The sequence below is a fragment of the Dendrobates tinctorius genome, unplaced genomic scaffold, assembly GCF_039654945.1.
Source record: "Dendrobates tinctorius isolate UK_male_01 unplaced genomic scaffold, ASM3965494v1 ptg000361l, whole genome shotgun sequence".
NCBI classification, from domain to species: domain Eukaryota; kingdom Metazoa; phylum Chordata; class Amphibia; order Anura; family Dendrobatidae; genus Dendrobates; species Dendrobates tinctorius.
In genome coordinates this window covers 955,001-973,730 of record NW_027362027.1, presented here as the reverse complement: position 1 = coordinate 973,730, position 18,730 = coordinate 955,001, and the positions used below count along the sequence as shown (strand labels likewise).

General features: G+C 45.1%; 1 protein-coding gene across 1 annotated transcript in view; it reads right to left on the bottom strand.

Moving 5' to 3' along the window:
- Positions 1-875: 875 nt before the first annotated feature.
- LOC141075545 (sodium-dependent dopamine transporter-like) overlaps positions 876-18,730 on the bottom strand; it is a 53,526-nt gene continuing 35,671 nt past the window's right edge. Inside the window, exons 3-4 of the mRNA XM_073562639.1 lie at positions 3,439-3,570; positions 876-1,117 (exon numbers count right to left, since the gene is read on the bottom strand). Of these exons, the coding sequence (XP_073418740.1) occupies positions 876-1,117; positions 3,439-3,570 (374 nt within the window). The remainder of the gene's footprint in view (positions 1,118-3,438; positions 3,571-18,730) is intronic.

Below are 18,730 nucleotides of genomic sequence, written 5' to 3'. Positions count from 1 at the left end.
CGGGGACAACTCTTACTGTAGCTCTTCTTACCCGGTGGCTGTCCGGGTGGTACTGATGCAGCACACGGGTGGCACACAGTTGCCGCATGCGTGCCAAATGTAGTACACACACGGACATAGATATCTCCGGTATCAGTTTTTCCGATACAGGAAATATACGGACGTGTGAAAGAGGCCTTAATGATATGCAGACACGGAAGCTCCTATTTCAAACACAGATCGCAAGTAGAACTGCCGGGAATTGGGATAACTGCTGATATTTCAAGATTTGGGAATTTTTAGAGATACAAATATATTAGAAAGTTGAATGTATTTATATAAGAAAATCATATACAGATTATTTTTGTACTGGACAACCACTTAAATTGGTTATACTAAGCTATAGCAACCGTCATAAACATTTTTTGACCACTATATGCATATAAAGTTTCAAAATTAAGCAAATAGTTTTAAATATACATATGCAGCATATTATGGATCTAGCGATTAATCAAATCTGTGTCTTTAAGGTCGAAAAAGACAAATTTTATACTGTCGGAGTCAGTAGTTCTACTCACTTTCATTTACTTTCTACTTCTTCATTACATTTGGCAGCTTAGTAAGAGGTAGGATGATGATTTTTTTAGTCTTTAACCATGGAGATGCATAGGTCTGGATTGTTGTTCCACTCATATTTGATATGACCGGTGTCTCACGCCTACCTACAGTATATAGTAAGTGATTGCATAGTCTAAGAGCAAAGATTCTTTCAAAGTAGACGTTTACTATAGTTGTTTCATTTACATACCATGGAATATGAGTTTGAGATCTATAACGAATTTTAGTAGAGATTAACTCATACACTTTTGGTAGGGAAGGGAAGGAGGTAGAAGTACTTACTCAAAATATTCTGCAGCAGGTGTCACTTTGTAACTGTCATTGATGTTGGAAAATCCAGAATCATTGAAGATGTTATATTTTGTTTCTGAACAGTTATCACTATTCCATGAATTGTTGCAGTGGATCCAAGGTAGTTCTGATGTGAATGAAGAGAATAGATAATATATCGCCCATGCAATGATGACATTGTAGAAAAACCCCACATATAATGATATGAGAATGACCGTATAGCCAACACCTAAAAGAAAAAAAAAACAAAAAAAATGTTTTTTTTTACCAATTCCATATTTACACATATGCCAAAGTATTGATTTATAGTACACTATCTGGATATTTTTCCATGGTGTATATGTACTTATAAGAATATACTACCTACCTGTAAACTTTGCCTTGGGATCATTTCTACCCTTTGTTGCCCTACATAGTCAACATTCCTCAATATTCTCCCCTCCATGAAGGTCAGATTTTCGAAAGCAGTGGTCCAGTTTAAAAGAATCTAGCATATTATGTATAACTGTCAGATTCCCCAAGAAGTTTGATTTTGTGAATTTTTTTTATCAGTACTATAGTCTTGGATCTTTGTTCTAATCACTAAAACTGGATCTGCCACCAAACCACAACGCAAACTCTGTGCAATAATAAAGAGATCTCTTAGATTGTATGAGGCTGATGTGCGTACTTTGAAAACTCATGTCAGAATGGCTTTGCAATCCTGACATTAAAGTGAGCATTTTATAAGTCCAGCAAGAGCTCTGGACTAAAAGAATTATTTCAGACTGATTGTATATAAATATAATTCACAACGCTAAAATAGCATTCAGATAATAAAATTCAGACAGCCATCTAACTACTAAATTATATAGAATCCCAAAAACATTCAAGAAACAGACCCCAGTGTGACCATAACAAAGAGCACCACCCAGTGAATAAACTACCTGCTAATAAAAACATGAAGATAAGTTATTCCATGTTACCTTGTGCAGGACACGTATGGCTCAGCGTCCCCTCACCCCGACACGCGTTTTGCCGCCAGCTTCTTCTCATATATTCTTCTCAAACTCTGATCTGAGTGTCAGTTTACTGTGATCTGTTTCTCTTGTATGAAAGGATCGAATCACAGGTGCGGAGAAGATGGAGAACTTATTTTCTCCATCTTCACCATTGTCCGGGTCTGCGTAAATCAGACCGCATTCGTATGACAACTGAGTGCAGTCCAATGTTTCATACGCACCCATATATTTGAATGGGTGAGTGCGGTCCAACTTGTGAAGCCACTTGCTCTATGTTGCAATTTTTTTCACAGACCAATTAAGTTTGTAGGAAAAAAACGCAGATCTGCACCGCCTCATAGTTTAATATTCGTCCGATTGCTAGCCAATAAAACTTCAGATAGCAATCTGTGTCATACGCTCGTGTGAGCAAGCCCTAATGTGGAGTGTGTGTATCAGGAGCTGAAGGAGGCGCCAGAGCAAATGAGAGAAGTTTGGAAGCACAGACAACTGCTTCAGGGCAGCATGTAAACAGTTTTAATATTCATAATAATTTTGTAAAAATAAGGAAAAATGCATTTTACCAGGTCTTGACCATTTTTAATACATGTTGGAAAACACATTTCAGAAACCTTTCACACAGGAGGCATTAATCTAGATAATAATGTTCCAACTTTTACTCTGAAGGTTTTTTATGTTTGAGAATAATACATCTCCTTCCAAACTGAAAAGGATATTCTCCGCTTGTCGAGGGATGACAATGTAACTGCGCATGCTATGCTTCCCCTTTGACTTGAATCAAAAGAGAATACATGAATAACGTGGGCGCGTCACAACATGAGGATAAACATGCTGAGCTGCAGCTTGTCCAAACAGATGAACAGCACATGCGTGATCATGTCTACCATTAGGCCGGTTTCACATTTGCGTTTAGGGCCGCAGCGTCGGCCTGCGCATGGCCGCCGCTAAGCCCTGCCCTCTGCCGCGCCTCCTCCGGTAGCTCCGCCTCCGGGCGCATGACGCTGCATGAGTCATGCGTCCCCTATCTTTTTCACTGAGGATGCAGGCCGTGCGCAGTATGCGTTTTGGCACCGCCTGCGTCCTTTTGACGGTGCGCCGACCAGCTCCAAACGCAACCTGTTGCAATTTGGTTGAGCTCGGCGCACCGTCAAAAGGACGCATGCACCGCCAAACGCATACTGTGCACGGCCTGCGTCCTCAGTGATAAAGATAGGGGACGCATGACGCATGAAGCGTCATGCGCCCGGAGGCGGAGCTACCGGAGGAGGCGCGGCAGGGGGCGGGGCATAGCGACAGCCGTGCGCAGGCCGACGCTGCGGCCCTAAACGCAAATGTGAAACCGGCCTTACTGTGTATAGTGGCTAGACACAGAAATTGGCAGTCAGAAAAAAGTCTAAGGGTTGCTACCACTGACACAACTGCAGGTTATCAGAAAACATGTACATGATTTGCATTACATTTAAATAGCAAAATCATTTATTTTCACATTTTCTGGCTTATGATTAGTAAAATTTTTGTAGGAAAACCCCCTTAAAAGTAAAATGTTTACCTTTGAATATTGGACATATCTTCCAAACTCCAGCAGCTCCTTCTCTGTTGAATTGTCCTATAGCCAATTCCATGTAAAAGAGTGGCATTCCAGCAATTATCATAAAAAACAAATATGGCACTAGAAATGCACCTGTGGGGACAAGGAATTATAGCAATATTTAAAGAAGACCTTTCACCTTCATGCATACTACAGTATATTACAGTAAGAAGACTGTAGAAATAAATAAGCATGAAATAAATTACCTTTGCAAGAATAATTACTATTATTACATAAATTATGTTATAAGAAAACCACTTTATGGGAGCAGCCATTTTGGAATTGGCAGCTCAGCATGCTGTGTTCTAATGAGACACGCCCCAAGAGGCTGGTTGCTAGGCAGCGTCTCTGATCAGCAGCAGTGTAGTAACCCTAAGCACTATTTTATATAAATGTACCATTATATAAGCACAAAACATGCATTTAAAGGGGGCTATATATGTCTATATATGTGTAGTGTATAGAGCCAGAGAAACGGCCTATCGTGCAGACACAGCATATTTTGGCCATATCCGCTTATAAAAAATAACATTTATATCTGCTGGTTAAAAACGGAGAAAGTGTGACTATATTTATTTCAATATATATATATATATATTTATATATATACAATAGCTATGAACCCATTCTACACCCGGGTGGCGGGCAATTTTATTGGTACGGTATATGGTCTCCTTATCCTGGTATGCATGGTACCTCCTTATCCATATACTGGTATTCATGGTTCCCTCACCCCACAATCCTGGCATGCATGGCACCCCCCTCATGCCTATCGTGGTAGACATGGCACCCCTCTCATCCCGATCGTGGTATGCATGGTACCCCCTCATCCCTATCGTGGTAAGCATGGTGCCCTCACCCCCCAATCCTGGTATGCATGGTCCTCTCACACTCCAGTCCTGGTATGCATGGTCCTCTCACGCCCCAATCCTGGTATGCATGGTTCTCTCACGCCCCAATCCTGGTAGGCATGGTGTCCTCACCCACCTATCCTGGTATGCATGGTCCTCTCACCCCCCCAATCGTGGTATGCATGGTGTCCTCACCCACCTATCCTGGTATGCATGGTCCTCTCACCCCCCTATCCTGGTATGCATGGTCCTCTCACCCCCAAATCCTGGTATGCATGGTGTCCTCACCCACCTATCCTGGTATGCATGGTCCTCTCACCCCCCAATCCTGGTATGCATGGTCCTCTCACCCCCCTATCCTGGTAAGCATGGTCCTCTCACCACCCAATCCTGGACTGCATGGTCCCCTCACCCCCTATCCTGTTATGCATGGTCCTCTCACCCCCCTATCCTGGTATGCATGGCCCTCTCACCACCCAATCCTGGAATGCATGGTCCCCTCACCCCCCTATCCTGGTATGCATGGTCCTCTCACCCCCCTATCCTGGTATGCATGGCCCTCTCACCCCCCCTATCCTAGTATGCATGGTCCCCTCACCCCCTCACCCCCCTATCCTGGAATGCATGGTCCCCACACCCCCCTATCCTGGTATGCATGGTCCCCTCACCCCCCCCTATCCTGGTATGCATGATGCCCTCACCCCCCCCAATCCTGGTATGCATGGTCCTCTCACCCCCAATCCTGTTATGCATGGTCCTCTCACCCCCCAATCCTGGTATGCATGGTCTTCTCACGCCCCAATCCTGTTATGTATGGTCCCCTCGTCCCCCTATCCTGGTATGCATGGTACCCTCACCCCCCAGTCCTGGTATGCATGGTCCCCTCACCCCCTTTCCTGGTATGCACTCTCACCCCCCAATCCTGGTATGCATGGTGCCCTCACCCACCTATCCTGGTATGCATGGTCCCCTCACCCCTCTATCCTGGTATGCATGGTCCTCTCACCCCTCAATCCTGATATGCATGGTCCTCTCACCCCCCTATCCTGGTATGCATGGTCCTCTCACCACCAAATCCTGGACTGCATGGTCCCCTCACCGCCCTATCCTGTTATGCATGGTCCTCTCAACCCCCCTATCCTTGTATGCATGGTCCTATCACCCACCAATCCAGGTATGCATGGTCCTATCACCCCCCAATCCTGGTATGCATGGCCCGCTCACCCCCCTAATCTGGTATGCATGGTCCTCTCACCCCCCAATCCTTTTATGTATGGTCCCCTCACCACCCTATCCTGGAATGCATGGTGCCCTCACCCCCCTATCCTGGTATGCATGGTCCCCTCACCCCCCTATCCTTGTATGCATGGTCTCCTCACCCCCCTATCCTGGTATGCATGGTCCCCTCACCCCCCTATCCTGGTATACATGGTCCTCTCACCCCCCTATCCTGGTATGCATGGTCCTCTCACCCCCCATCCTAATATGCATGGTCCCCTCACCCCCCTTTCCTGGTATACATGGTCCCCTCACCCCCCAATTCTGGTATGCATGGTCCCCTCACCCCCCATCCTAATATGCATGGTCCCCTCACCCCCCTTTCCTGGTATACATGGTCCCCTCACACTCCAATCCTGGTATACATGGTCCCCTCACCCCCCAATCCTGGTATACATGGTCCCCTCACCCCCCTATCCTGGTATGCATGGTCCCCTCACCCGCCAATCCTGGTATGCATGGTCTGCTCACTCCCCTATCCTAATATGCATGGTCCCCTCACCCCCCAATCCTGGCATGCATGGTCCTCTCACCCCCCTTTCCTGGTATATATGGTCCCCTCACCCCCCTTTCCTGGTATGCATGGTCCCCTCACCCCCCTATCCTGATATGAATCGTCCCCCTCACCCCTATTAAACTGCACACATTAAAAAAAAAAAACATGTATACTCACCTTTCTTCCCCGTGTCCAGCGCTGTCCTGTTCTGGGCGTGTTGTGGTGTCGGACTGCGTGCCTGCACAGTCCTTGCTTTCCTCCGCCATATTCTTGAAGACACACTGCATTGTGTCTTCTACAAAATGGCGGTGGTAAGCCCGGACTGCGCATGCACCGATTCCGGCGCCACAACCCGCCCTCTCCTGACGTCACATGAAGGCGCAAGACCCCGCGGCAACAGCAACACCGGCTCGGTAAGGTGTTGCAGAGATCGCAGTATGCATTCAGTGCTTACGCATTCCGCGATCTCTTGGGGGTCTGCGTCACTCTGTGGGGGATGCGTCACTCTGTCTGAAGCAAGACTGCGCAGTGCGCAGGCACGTCGCGCTTGCGCAGTCTATAGAGGCTTCAGACAGAGTGACGCTTTAGCCCGTTATATATATATATATATATATATATATATACACTCACTGGCCACTTTATTAGGTACACCATGCTAGTAAGGGGTTGGACCCCCTTTTGCCTTCAGAACTGCCTCAATTCTTCGTGGCAGAGATTCAACAAGGTGCTGGAAGCATTCCTCAGAGATTTTGGACCATATTGACATGATGGCATCACACAGTTGGCGCAGATTTGTCGGCTGCACATCCCTGATGCGAATCTCCTGTTCCACCACATCCCAAAGATGCTCTATTGGATTGAGATCTGGTGACTGAGGAGGCCATTTGAGTACAGTGAACTCATTGTCATGTTCAAGAAACCAATCTGAGATGATTCGAGCTTTATGACATGGCGCATTATCCTGCTGAAAGTAGCCATCAGATGTTGGGTACATTGTGGTCATAAAGGGATGGACATGGTCAGCAACAATACTCAGGTAGGCTGTGGCGTTGCAACGATGCTCAATTGGTACCAAGGGGCCCAAAGAGTGCCAAGAAAAAATTCCCCACACCATGACACCACCACCACCAGCCTGAACCGTTGATACAAGGCAGGATGGATCCATGCTTTCATGTTGTTTACGCCAAATTCTGACCCTACCATCTGAATGTCGCAGCAGAAATCGAGACTCATCAGACCAGGCAACGTTTTTCCAATCTTCTACTGTCCAATTTCGATGAGCTTGTGCAAATTGTAGCCTCAGTTTCCTGTTCTTAGCTGAGAGGAGTGGTACCCAGTGTGGTCTTCTGCTGCTGTAGCCCATCTGCCTCAAAGTTCGACGCACTGTGCGTTCAGAGATGCTCTTCTGCCTACCTTGGTTGTAACGGGTGGCAATTTGAGTCACTGTTGCCTTTCTATCAGCTCGAACCAGTCTGCCCATTCTCCTCTGACCTCTGGCATCAACAAGGCATTTCCGGCCACAGAACTGCCGCTCACTGGATTTTTTTTCTTTTTCGGACCATTCTCTGTAAACCCTAGAGATGGTTGTGCGTGAAAATCCCAGTAGATCAGCAGTTTCTGAAATACTCAGACCAGCCCTTCTGGCACCAACAATCATGCCACGTTCAAAGGCACTCAAATCACCTTTCTTCCCCATACTGATGCTCGGTTTGAACTGCAGGAGATTGTCTTGACCATGTCTACATGCCTAAATGCACTGAGTTGCCGCCATGTGATTGGCTGATTAGAAATTAAGTCTTAACACACAGTTGGACAGGTGTACCTAATAAAGTGGCCAGTGAGTGTATATATATTATGGAAGCTGCCCTCCAGTGGAAATAATTTCAGCTGGGGTGCTGCCTAAATTAAATTTTTCTGTATTTGGAGGCTTTTGGATGGTTGCTTGGGAAAGTATTGTACCCACAACATCAGCTATCTTACAATATATATATATTTATATGTATACAGTAGTGATGAGTGAATCCGTGGAGGTTCAGATTTACCAGGTTCAACCAGACTTGTTTTTCTGTAAAATGGTTGTAAAATGGTTGGAGTAAGGGTTAGGGGACTGCAAGAGGAAAAAAAATGGGGGTATGAGCAGGACAACTGCCCTGCAAACAAATGTGGATAGTGAAATTACATAAAGGGATTCTGTCATCATAGTAGTCATGGTAAAATAGGAAGCAAATGAATTACAAGCATTTTAACTGCCCTCATGGAGATTGAGGCTTGCTACCACCAGTCCGGTTAAAAATATCACCCACAGAGCATGTTTTCACATTTCCTCCACAGAAGCTGATAACAAATTTCACCCACAGAGCATGTTTCCACATATCCCCCACAGAAACTGATTAAAAACTTCATACCCAGACAATGGGGAACAGTACCCCACAGGCAGGGTTGCAGAGTACACACAGTGGGTTAAAGGCACATTACTTCCACAGATATGGGTTGAAGAATACAAATAGCGGTTTTTGGCACAGTACTATCACAGATATCATAGCATAAGAATAGAAAATATGTTTAGATGTGTTAGAAGATGAGTCAGCGGTGTGCGCTGCCCTTATAGGCCAGAAATATCGGGGCTGTCACCACTGTTGGTGGGGGAGATTTCCTCTTGGTCAGACAGTAGGGGCCGCGGGGTACATAAGGAGACCTGAGTGCGGGAACGGGTCAGACTTGGCAGGAAGGCGACAGGAGATGGCTGACTTTTTCTCTGCTGCTAACACTGACAACTCCACTTTCCACAGACTCCCGTGTCCTGACCCTGAGACTTCTTGTGATGCTATTAAGTTACCGTCTATTCCAGCACTGGTGGATACCCCTGTTTTACCCGAAATACCAGACAAACTGCTTAGAGACTAATCTGAAAGTCGGCGGGCTGTTGCGGCTTGTACACATGCTCACGACTCGCATCCGGCGCCATTTCTGAGGAATCCACATAAAGGATTGTTTCCACGTTCCGGCGCACCCAAGTCAAGCAGGACTGAATCCATCAGCACTGTCGGGTGGCAGTGTTACTCGTTTCTCCGTAGCAGAGCCAGAGACTTTGTGCATCGTTTGAGATGCCACCGGGAGATTTTCGAGCCTTCCCCTTGCCAGAACTGCAACTGATAAGATGTTCTGACAGTACACTTGCCACAGGGCAGGCCAGCACCTCCAAGGCATAAAAGGCAAACTCATGCCATGTGTTCAATTTGGAGACCCAGAAGTTAAATTGGGCAGACCAATCTGTTAGTACGTGATGTGTAATATGTGATGGTATATTGATATACTGTGATACAGACATCAGATATTCTACCAGCCACCTATTATCCTGTACATAGTATGGTGTGTCTGTGCATATAATAAACTACATACAGGATCATATGTAACTAGTGCATATTACATTATGAGTGCAGACATCAGATGTTACACCAGTCACATACCCTGTGTTTACCATGTGATGTCTGTGAAAATATAATATGTGATGGAATATGATATGCTTTGATACAGACATCAGGTGGTATATACTGGATAAGATAGGATGGTATATATCAGGGGTGAGCAACTGATGTTTCATAATGGCTACATGAGAGAACGTGACTGTTGTGGAGGGCTGAATCAATAGTTTTAAATTATTCTGCTCAATATTAATATTAACTACAATATAAATAATTATATCACTTAATAATGAGCAGAATTTTATATGCTGATATTCCCTTATATGTAAGAGGCCAGACACAGCCCCCTTACATACCGTATGAGCAAACACATAGCCCCCTGTATACAGTATGAGTCCCCACACACTCTCTACATACACTAAGGCCCAACATAGCCCCTATATGCAGTATAAGCCGCGAAATACAAAATAAAAGAATGAACAGCACCTCCAAAAATCATACATTGATCTAATGCCGCTAAGACACAAATATATATAACTGAACATGATGTACTTAGTTTAACACTCTAATCAGAAAGTATAAAGCCCACTGCCACGTCACAGCAAACCTCATAGTGGGTCCTAACTTCTATCGCCTTAAAGTAGCGGCATCATGTGCTAACCACCGCTGCAGCGACAATGCACCCGTAGGGCAGATTGCAGGTTGCCTCACAGTGCGAATGCTGCAAGACTGAGTTCCCATAAGTCCAGGTTGCACCACCCCACAAGCACAGCAAAAATGTCCGCCACACAGCATTTACACCAAATGAAAGGAGCATTGTGACTCACCTTCCTCAAGCCCTCAAATGAGAGCAAATATGATAGACCCTTTTTGCAGTTTCCTGTTAATTTAAAATGTAATTAAACTTGGAACTCAGCTTGATATTGGGTAGGAAGATTTTAATGCAGTCCAGGAACAGTACATCTATTTCACAAACGTTTCGGTCACATGGCGACCTTCATCAGTGTACCGACTGCTTGTAGAAAGGGGAAATTGGAGTTTAGTGAATACCACTGCAGTGGTTCTATTGAGGGTATTGATAACCTATCACCACGGTGTAGGAAAAAATACGTGTCTGGAATACTATGGTCCAATGGACTGAGTCCTAGGAATGTTGCAGATATAGCTGCTGGTGTGGCGTAATATACAGCTATGGCAAAAATTAAGAGACCACCACATCAAATCCCTGTCATGAGCAGCCCATTCTCCAGACCTGAACCCCATTGAAAACCTCTGGAATGTAATCAAGATTAAGATGGATAGTCACAAGCCACCAAACAAAGAACTGCTTAAATTTTTGGGCCAGAAGGAGTGTGAAAGACTGGTGGCAAACATGCCAAGACGAATGAAAGCTGTTTTTAAAAATCATGGTTATTCCACAAAATATTGATTTCAGAACTCTTCCTGAGTTAAAACAATAGTATTGTTGTTTCCAAATGATTATGAACTTGTTTTCTTTGCATTATTTGTCGTATGAAAGCACTATTTTTTTAAAAATTTTGACCAATTTTCTTTGTCAGAAAAAAAATACAAAATTTATTGCTTGGAAATTCGGAGACATGTCAGAAGTTTGTAGACTAAAAGAACAATTTACATTTTACTCAAAAATATACCTATAAAGAGAAAAATCAGACAAACTGAACATTTGATAGTGGTCTCTTAATTTTTGCCAGAACTGTAGATCCGGAATCTACCAGGTATCTATTCAATGGCCAATCAGGGGTGTCCAGTGGGGATGCATGTCCTCCAAAACTGGGGTGTCTGACATACGGCAGACACCCCAATTTTGGAGGACATGCATCCCCACTGGACACCACTGAGTGGCCATTGAATAGATACCCAGTGGATTCCAATCTATATTACGCCACACCAGCAGCTATATCTGCAACATTCCAAAGACCTAGACCATCGGACCATAAGATTCCGGTCATGTATTTTTTCCTACACCATGGAGATAGGTTCTAAATACCCTCAGTAGGACTACTGGTATTAACTAAACTCCGATTTCCCCTTTCTACAAGCAGTCGGTACACTGCTGAAGGTCACCATATGACCAAAACATTTGTGAAATAGATGTACTATTCCTGGACTTCATTAAATCTTCCTACCCAATATCAAGCTGAGTGCCAAGATCAATTACATTAAACTTTCTGGTTTGGGACCCTACTTGAGCACCTGCACGGTTGTGCCACGGTTTACTATAATCCTGTTAATTTAAAATCACCTGTGCCAAATGGGAGGAGTGCACGTCCAAAAAAAGGACAGATCATGCAATATGTTAAAAAGTGAATGGACAGCACCTCCAAAAATCATACATTGATATAATGCCTATATAGTCAAAAATATGAATAAGCCCCGATAGACAGTGTGAGCCCCACATAGCCCTTATATACAATAAGATCCTTCACATAGCCTCCTATATAAAGTATGAGCCCCACATAGCCCTTATATACAATATGAGCATTCACATAGCCTCCTATATACAGTATGAGCCCCACATAGCCTCTTATATTAATTTTGAGCTCCAAACATAGCCTCTTATATACATTGTGAGCCCCCACAAAGACTCCTATATACATAATGAGCTCCCACATAATCTCTCTAAATACAAAATGAGCCCTCACATAAACTCCTATATACCGTATGTGCCCCCACATAACCTCTTATGTACAGTGTGAGGACTCGCCTAGCCTTCTATATATAGTGTGAGGCCCCACAAAGCCTCATATATATGGGTCGCCCTCACACCCAGGGCAGCGGGGTACTCTGTACCGGGCCGGTGTCAGGGGGATGTGTCACAGCAGCGGTGACCCGGTCCATGGCCCTGGGCGCCCAATATCAATGGCGGTGATAGTATAGTTTATATGGATAGTTCGTGACGCCACCCGTGGAGTTTGGCAAATAAGATGTTGAGCCAACGCTGCATGCAGATCCACTGGGACTGATGGTGTAGTGCAGAAAAGATGGTGTAGCTTCCCACAGGAGGAGCTGTAGTCCCAGGGCAGTGTAGGTGCAATGGATGAGGAGAGGCGCAGAATGGTATAGATGCTGGTACCCAGATGTAGCGGTGCTGAAGGTGTTAGCGGCGAATGAATGGAGGACACCAGGGCTTGCAGTTTCAAAGCTTTACTCACAGTTCGTGGTACCCACTGGTGCCTGCCTCTGTGCCGTGTCCTCCGGGGTAGAGACTCAATCAACCTCCCGGGCAAGTCAGGGTTCTCCTCTCCAAAACTCCGCCAACATGTGCCTTTCCTGAACGACTCCTCTATTGCGCCTTTTAGTGTGAAGAACGCCAGTACCGTAGTTCTCTGGAATTCCTCCTGTCAGATGTTCCTAGAACCTTACTTGTATGACAGACAGCTGTAGCCTCTATCGGGGACTCCTCTCAGAGTCCTGGCTCGCGAATCGTTTGCTGTTGTGTCCCAAGTCTTTGATGGGAGTAGAGCATTTACAGCCAACTACTCCACCGGTGTCTGCTGCAGAACCATAAGTGTCCATACAACCTCGGGGACCGGGCCCCGGCCTTGCGCTGAGAACCTATAGGCAGGGTTCCGCTTCCAACCCACAACTCCTCTCTGTTCTCTCTACTCCTTCGTTCCATGCTGTTCCTTCTCTCTCTTATGGAAGCTTAGGTTGCAGGTCTACGTCCTTCTCTTTCTCTTCTCTTTCCCGTGCCAGCTGGCTCAGATCACTGAGGCAGCTGCAGCACTCTTTCTAAACTAAACTCAAAGTGAACTCAAACTAACTTCAGAACTGAACTTCTCTCGCCTGACCTCCCGTCAGACTGACCTACAATTCTCCACTTTCCCCTTCTTTTATACTAACTCCACCCACCTTCCAGCACATCTCGTGTTACGAAGCAGGGTTCCACGGGTTCCACGAAGGGTGCTCTGCTACCCTCAGCCTGAAGCTGCTAGGTGGACCTACTGAACTATCCTGTGTGTGGGATGCAGGTGTTGGAGTGTGGAAAGGAGTTCCCAACTTACCTAGTTGGTGGGGCACTACACCTTAGGAGAGAAGGTGCAGTACCTCTGTGGCGACTGAGCCTCAGGGGAGCCACATATACATTGTGAGGCCCCATATAGGCTCCTATATACAATGTGTGAGGCCCCACATAGCCTCCTATAGACAGTGTAAGGACCCATGTAGCCTCTTATATGCAAGCATACATCACATATACATGTGAAAGAAAAAAACAACACATAGTCACCTTGCTTTCGTTCCCCCCAGAGGTCTGCTCTGTTACTGGTGCACAGACTCTGCACAGCAGATGAGATGTAGTGATGTCATCACATTTGCTGTGTCAGTCGCACATGCTGATTGGTGTAAGTAGGAGCTGGCGGCTCTGTCTTCCATCATTGTATTCACCATTGTCTGCATCCTGAGGAGCGGTGTTATCGGAATAGCAATTTTCAGCCCTCCGGCTGTCTTGGTCTGCTGCCTGGACTTTGTAGTTACAGTATAATATATACCAGACATGGGTAGAGATCAGATTTACTATACACACATTAACCTGTACTTAGCATCTGATGTCTGTTTACACAGTATCTAATATATAAAGCTCAATGTGGGTGTGTATGTATGTATGTATGTCCGGGATTGGCATCCGCACCGTCGCAGCTACATCCACAAAATTTGGCACAGTCACACGTCTGTACCCCGAGAGCGTCATAGGCTATGTTGTGAGGCAAAATTTTAACCCCGCGCGTTCCAATTCACCAAACAATTTTGCCCCTATCTACATAATGGGGAAAAAGTGTATGTATTGGAATCTGCACCGTCGTAGCTACAGCCACAAAATTTTGCACAGTCACACGTCTGGACCCCGAGAGCGTCATAGGCTATGTTGTGAGGCAAAATTTTAACCCCGCGTGTTCCAATTCATCAAACAATTTTGCCCCTATCTACATAACTGGGAAAAAGTATATGTATGTATTGGCATCTGCACCATCGTAGCTACAGCCACAAAATTTTGCACAGTCACACGTCTGGACCCCGAGAGCATCATAGGCTATGTTGTGAGGCAAAATTTTAACCCCGCGTGTTCCAATTCATTAAACAATTTTGCCCCTTTCTACATAACTGGGAAAAAGTGTATGTATATATTGGCATCTGCACCGTCGCAGCTGCAGCCACAAAATTTTGCACAGTCACATGTCTGGACCACGAGAGCGTCATAGGCTATGTTGTGAGGCAGAATTTTAACCCCACGCATTCCAATTCACCAAACAATTTTGCCCCTATCTACATAATGGGGAAAAAGTGAAAGGAAAAGTGTTGGAGGCAAATTGACAGCTGCCAGATATGAACAAGGGGGACTTAAAGAATGAGAGCGATGGCGCCAAAGAGTATATACCGTACAGTTGCTAAGGAGGGGCCCTGACATGGGATACTCACCACACACGGGGATATGAACACACACACAAAATGCGCCACACACTACCACGTGCTTCAACAATATACCACCCTCAGCACACATACACCAACCTCGCCACATAAAAGTCGAAACAGTAAAGTTGCCACTCAAAACTCGCCACGCTGTCCTAGAGCTGTTTAAAAGATGAAAAATGAGCTGTTATTGGTTGCTATCAGCAACAGCTTTCTTTGTAGACAGTTGTGGTAACTGAGGCCTATTATTCTTATCATTTCTATGGTGTTATCGTCATTCTGTAAAGCTGGAAATAGCACAATTTATTACCGTGCCAAAACAGACCACCCTCTGACACAGACTGCAGGGGGAGCCCAGTATCACACAGGATAGGATTAGATACACGGCTCAGCAGTCAGTATCACACAGGATAAGATTAGATACACAGCTCAGTAGTCAGTATCACACAGGAGAGGGTTAGACACATGGCTCAGCAGGCAGTATCACACAGGATAGGATTAGATACACAGCTCAGCAGTCAGTAACACAGGATAGGATTAGATACACAGCTCAGCAGTCAGTATCACACAGGATAGGATTAGATACACAGCTCAGCAGTCAGTATCACACAGGATAGGAATAGATACACGGCTCAGCAGACAGTATCACACAGGATAGGATTAGATACGCAGCTCAGCACACAGTATCACACAGAATATTATTAGATACAAGGATCAGCAGACAGTATCACACAGGATAGGACTAGATGCACGGATTTTATGTGCAATATAATCATTATAATTTGTTATAACTAACCACAGTTGGTTACTGTGCCCAGGCTCTTCAGCTAGTAACACATAAAGTATATGGGGGAATTCATGACTGGTATATACAATATACTGTGACTACATGCATCTGTTGTTATATAACAATGTGAATTTAACACATCTAATATCTGTATCACAGTAGATCATACACTAATCTGTATGTGATATATTATGTACACAGATATACACGGGACTGATCACACCTGGACCTGCCCACAGGACCTCACATATTATATACAGTCATGGCCAAAAGTATTGACACCCCTGCAATTCTGCCAGATAATACTCAGTTTCTTCCTGAAAATGATTGCAAACACAAATTCTTTGGTATTATTATCTTCATTTAATTTGTCTTAAATGAAAAAACACAAAAAGAATTGTCCTAAAGCCAAATTGGATATAATTCCACACCAAACATAACAAAGAGGGTGGACAAAAGTATTGGCACTGTTCGAAAAATCATGTGATGCTTCTCTAACTTGTGTAATTAACAGCACCTATAACTTACATGTGGCACCTAACAGGTGTTGGCAATAACTAAATCACACTTGCCGCCAGTTGACATGGATTAAAGTTGTCTCAACCTCTGTCCTGTGTTCTTGTGTGTACCACATTGAGCATGGAGAAAAGAAAGAAGACCAAAGAACTGTCTGAGGACTTGAGAAACCAAATTGTGAGGAAGCATGAGCAATATCAAGGCTACAAGTCCATCTCCAAAGACCTGAATGTTCCTGTGTCTACCGTGCGCAGTGTCATCAAGAAGTTTAAAGCCCATGGCACTGTGGCTAACCTCTCTAGATGTGGCCAGAAAAGAAAAATTGACAAGAGATTTCAATGCAAGATTGTGCGGATGTTGGATAAAGAACCTCCACTAACATCCAAACAAGTTCAAGCTGCCCTGCAGTCCGAGGGTACAACGGTGTCAACCCGTACTATCCGTCGTCATCTGAATGAAAAGGGACTGTATGGTAGGAGACCAAGGAAGACTCCACTTCTTACCCCGAGACATAAAAAAGCCAGGCTGGAGTTTGCCAAAACTTACCTGAAAAAGCCTAAAACATTTTGGAAGAATGTTCTCTGGTCAGATGAGACAAAAGTAGAGCTTTTAGGGCAAAAGCATCAACATAGAGTTTACAGGAGAAAAAAGAGGCATTCAAAGAAAAGTACACGGTCCCTACAGTCAAACATGGCGGAGGTTCCCTGATGTTTTGGGGTTGCTTTGCTGCCTCTGGCACTGGACTGCTTGACCGTGTGCTTGGCATTATGAAGTCAGAAGACTACCAACAAATTTTGCAGCATAATATAGGGCCCAGTGTGAGAAAGCTGGGTCTACCTCAGAGGTCATGGGTCTTCCAGCAGGACAATAACCCAAAACACACTTCAAAAAGCACTAGAAAATGGTTTGAGAGAAAGCACTGGAGACTTCTAAGGTGGCCAGCAATGAGTCCAGACCTGAATCCCATAGAACACCTGTGGAGAGATCTAAAAATGGCAGTTTGGAGAAGGCACCCTTCAAATATCAGGGACCTGGAGTGGTTTGCCAAAGAAGAATGGTCTAAAATTCCAGCAGAGCATTGTAAGAAACTCATTGATGGTTACCGGAAGCAGTTGGTCGCAGTTATTTTGGTTAAAGGTTGTGCAACCAAGTATTAGGCTGAGGGTGCCAATACTTTTGTCCGGCCCATTTTTGGAGTTTTGTGTGAAATGATCAATGTTTTGCTTTTTGCTTCATTCTCTTTTGTGTTTTTTCATTTAAGACAAATTAAATGAAGATAATAATACCAAAGAATTTGTGTTTGCAATCACTTTCAGGAAGAAACTGAGTATTATCTGACAGAATTGCAGGGGTGTCAATACTTTTGGCCATGACTGTATGGAGCCATATGTACAATCTGTGATGTGCTGTAGGCTCAAGTATGATCAGCCAGTGCAGGATCCTGTATAGTGATGTCTGTGGCCTCTCTGCTGGAACTCAGTGCAGAAAGTTCAGTCTGGTTCAATAAATCATACTGACAGCACAACCCTAATCTGCATCAAAGTTCAGACTACAATAACTCACACTGAACACCAGCCAACCGGACAATATAAAATTCTAGGTGAGGAGATTAGCACTATCCTGCTTCACCAATCACTGCAGACTTCCTAAGTCCTGACCTCTTAGGGTGAGTTTCCACGTAGCGCATTCCTTGGGCTTTGGATGGAGCGGAAACCCAGCTCCTCCCAAAGCCCCACCCCCTTCCGTATGTGCGGTGATTCCGGATGTGGTCATTGAACACATCTGGAATCGCTGCATCGTATACATAGAGTAGGCTATTTACCTTGCGGAAACTGAGCATCTCAGCAAGGTAAACAGACATGCTGCGTTCTAAAAAGAAGCGCAGCATGTCCAGTTTCGTCGGTGTGTCACCCGCGTATTAGGATGCATAGTGGAGACGGGATTTCATAATATCCCCTCCACTACGCTGTAATATCTGGACGATGCGGATTGGACGCTGCAGCTGTACGCCACATGGAAACTCACCCTTACTTCTTCCCTGAGGTCCCAATCTGCAGGCTCCTTTCCGGCAGAATGAATCAGCTCTAGGTGCAGCTGTATGACATCCCTTCAGCAGACGCAGACCACACAGCTTGCAGGGGGCATGTTTGTATCTCTGCCATGTGGCCCCTGAAAGCAGCTGGACATACTCAAAGGTACAGTATGTTCCCAAGGCGGTCCTGAGTAGCTGCTTGGGAACCAGCCCAGGGGGCATTTATTCCCCTGACCAATGGCCCAGACCTCCCCTGTCCGATGACCATGTGCACTAGCCCTCCCACGTACTCATCCTCCAACATAACAAGTGGTAGGGCATCAGTGCACTCAGTCTCTTCCACTTCTGGGGCAGTACCAGGTGGATGGGCCATGGAACTACAGCTAGCAGAGTCGTCAAAAAGCAAAAGAGACTGTTGCATGACTTGGGGCTCAGACTGCTTGC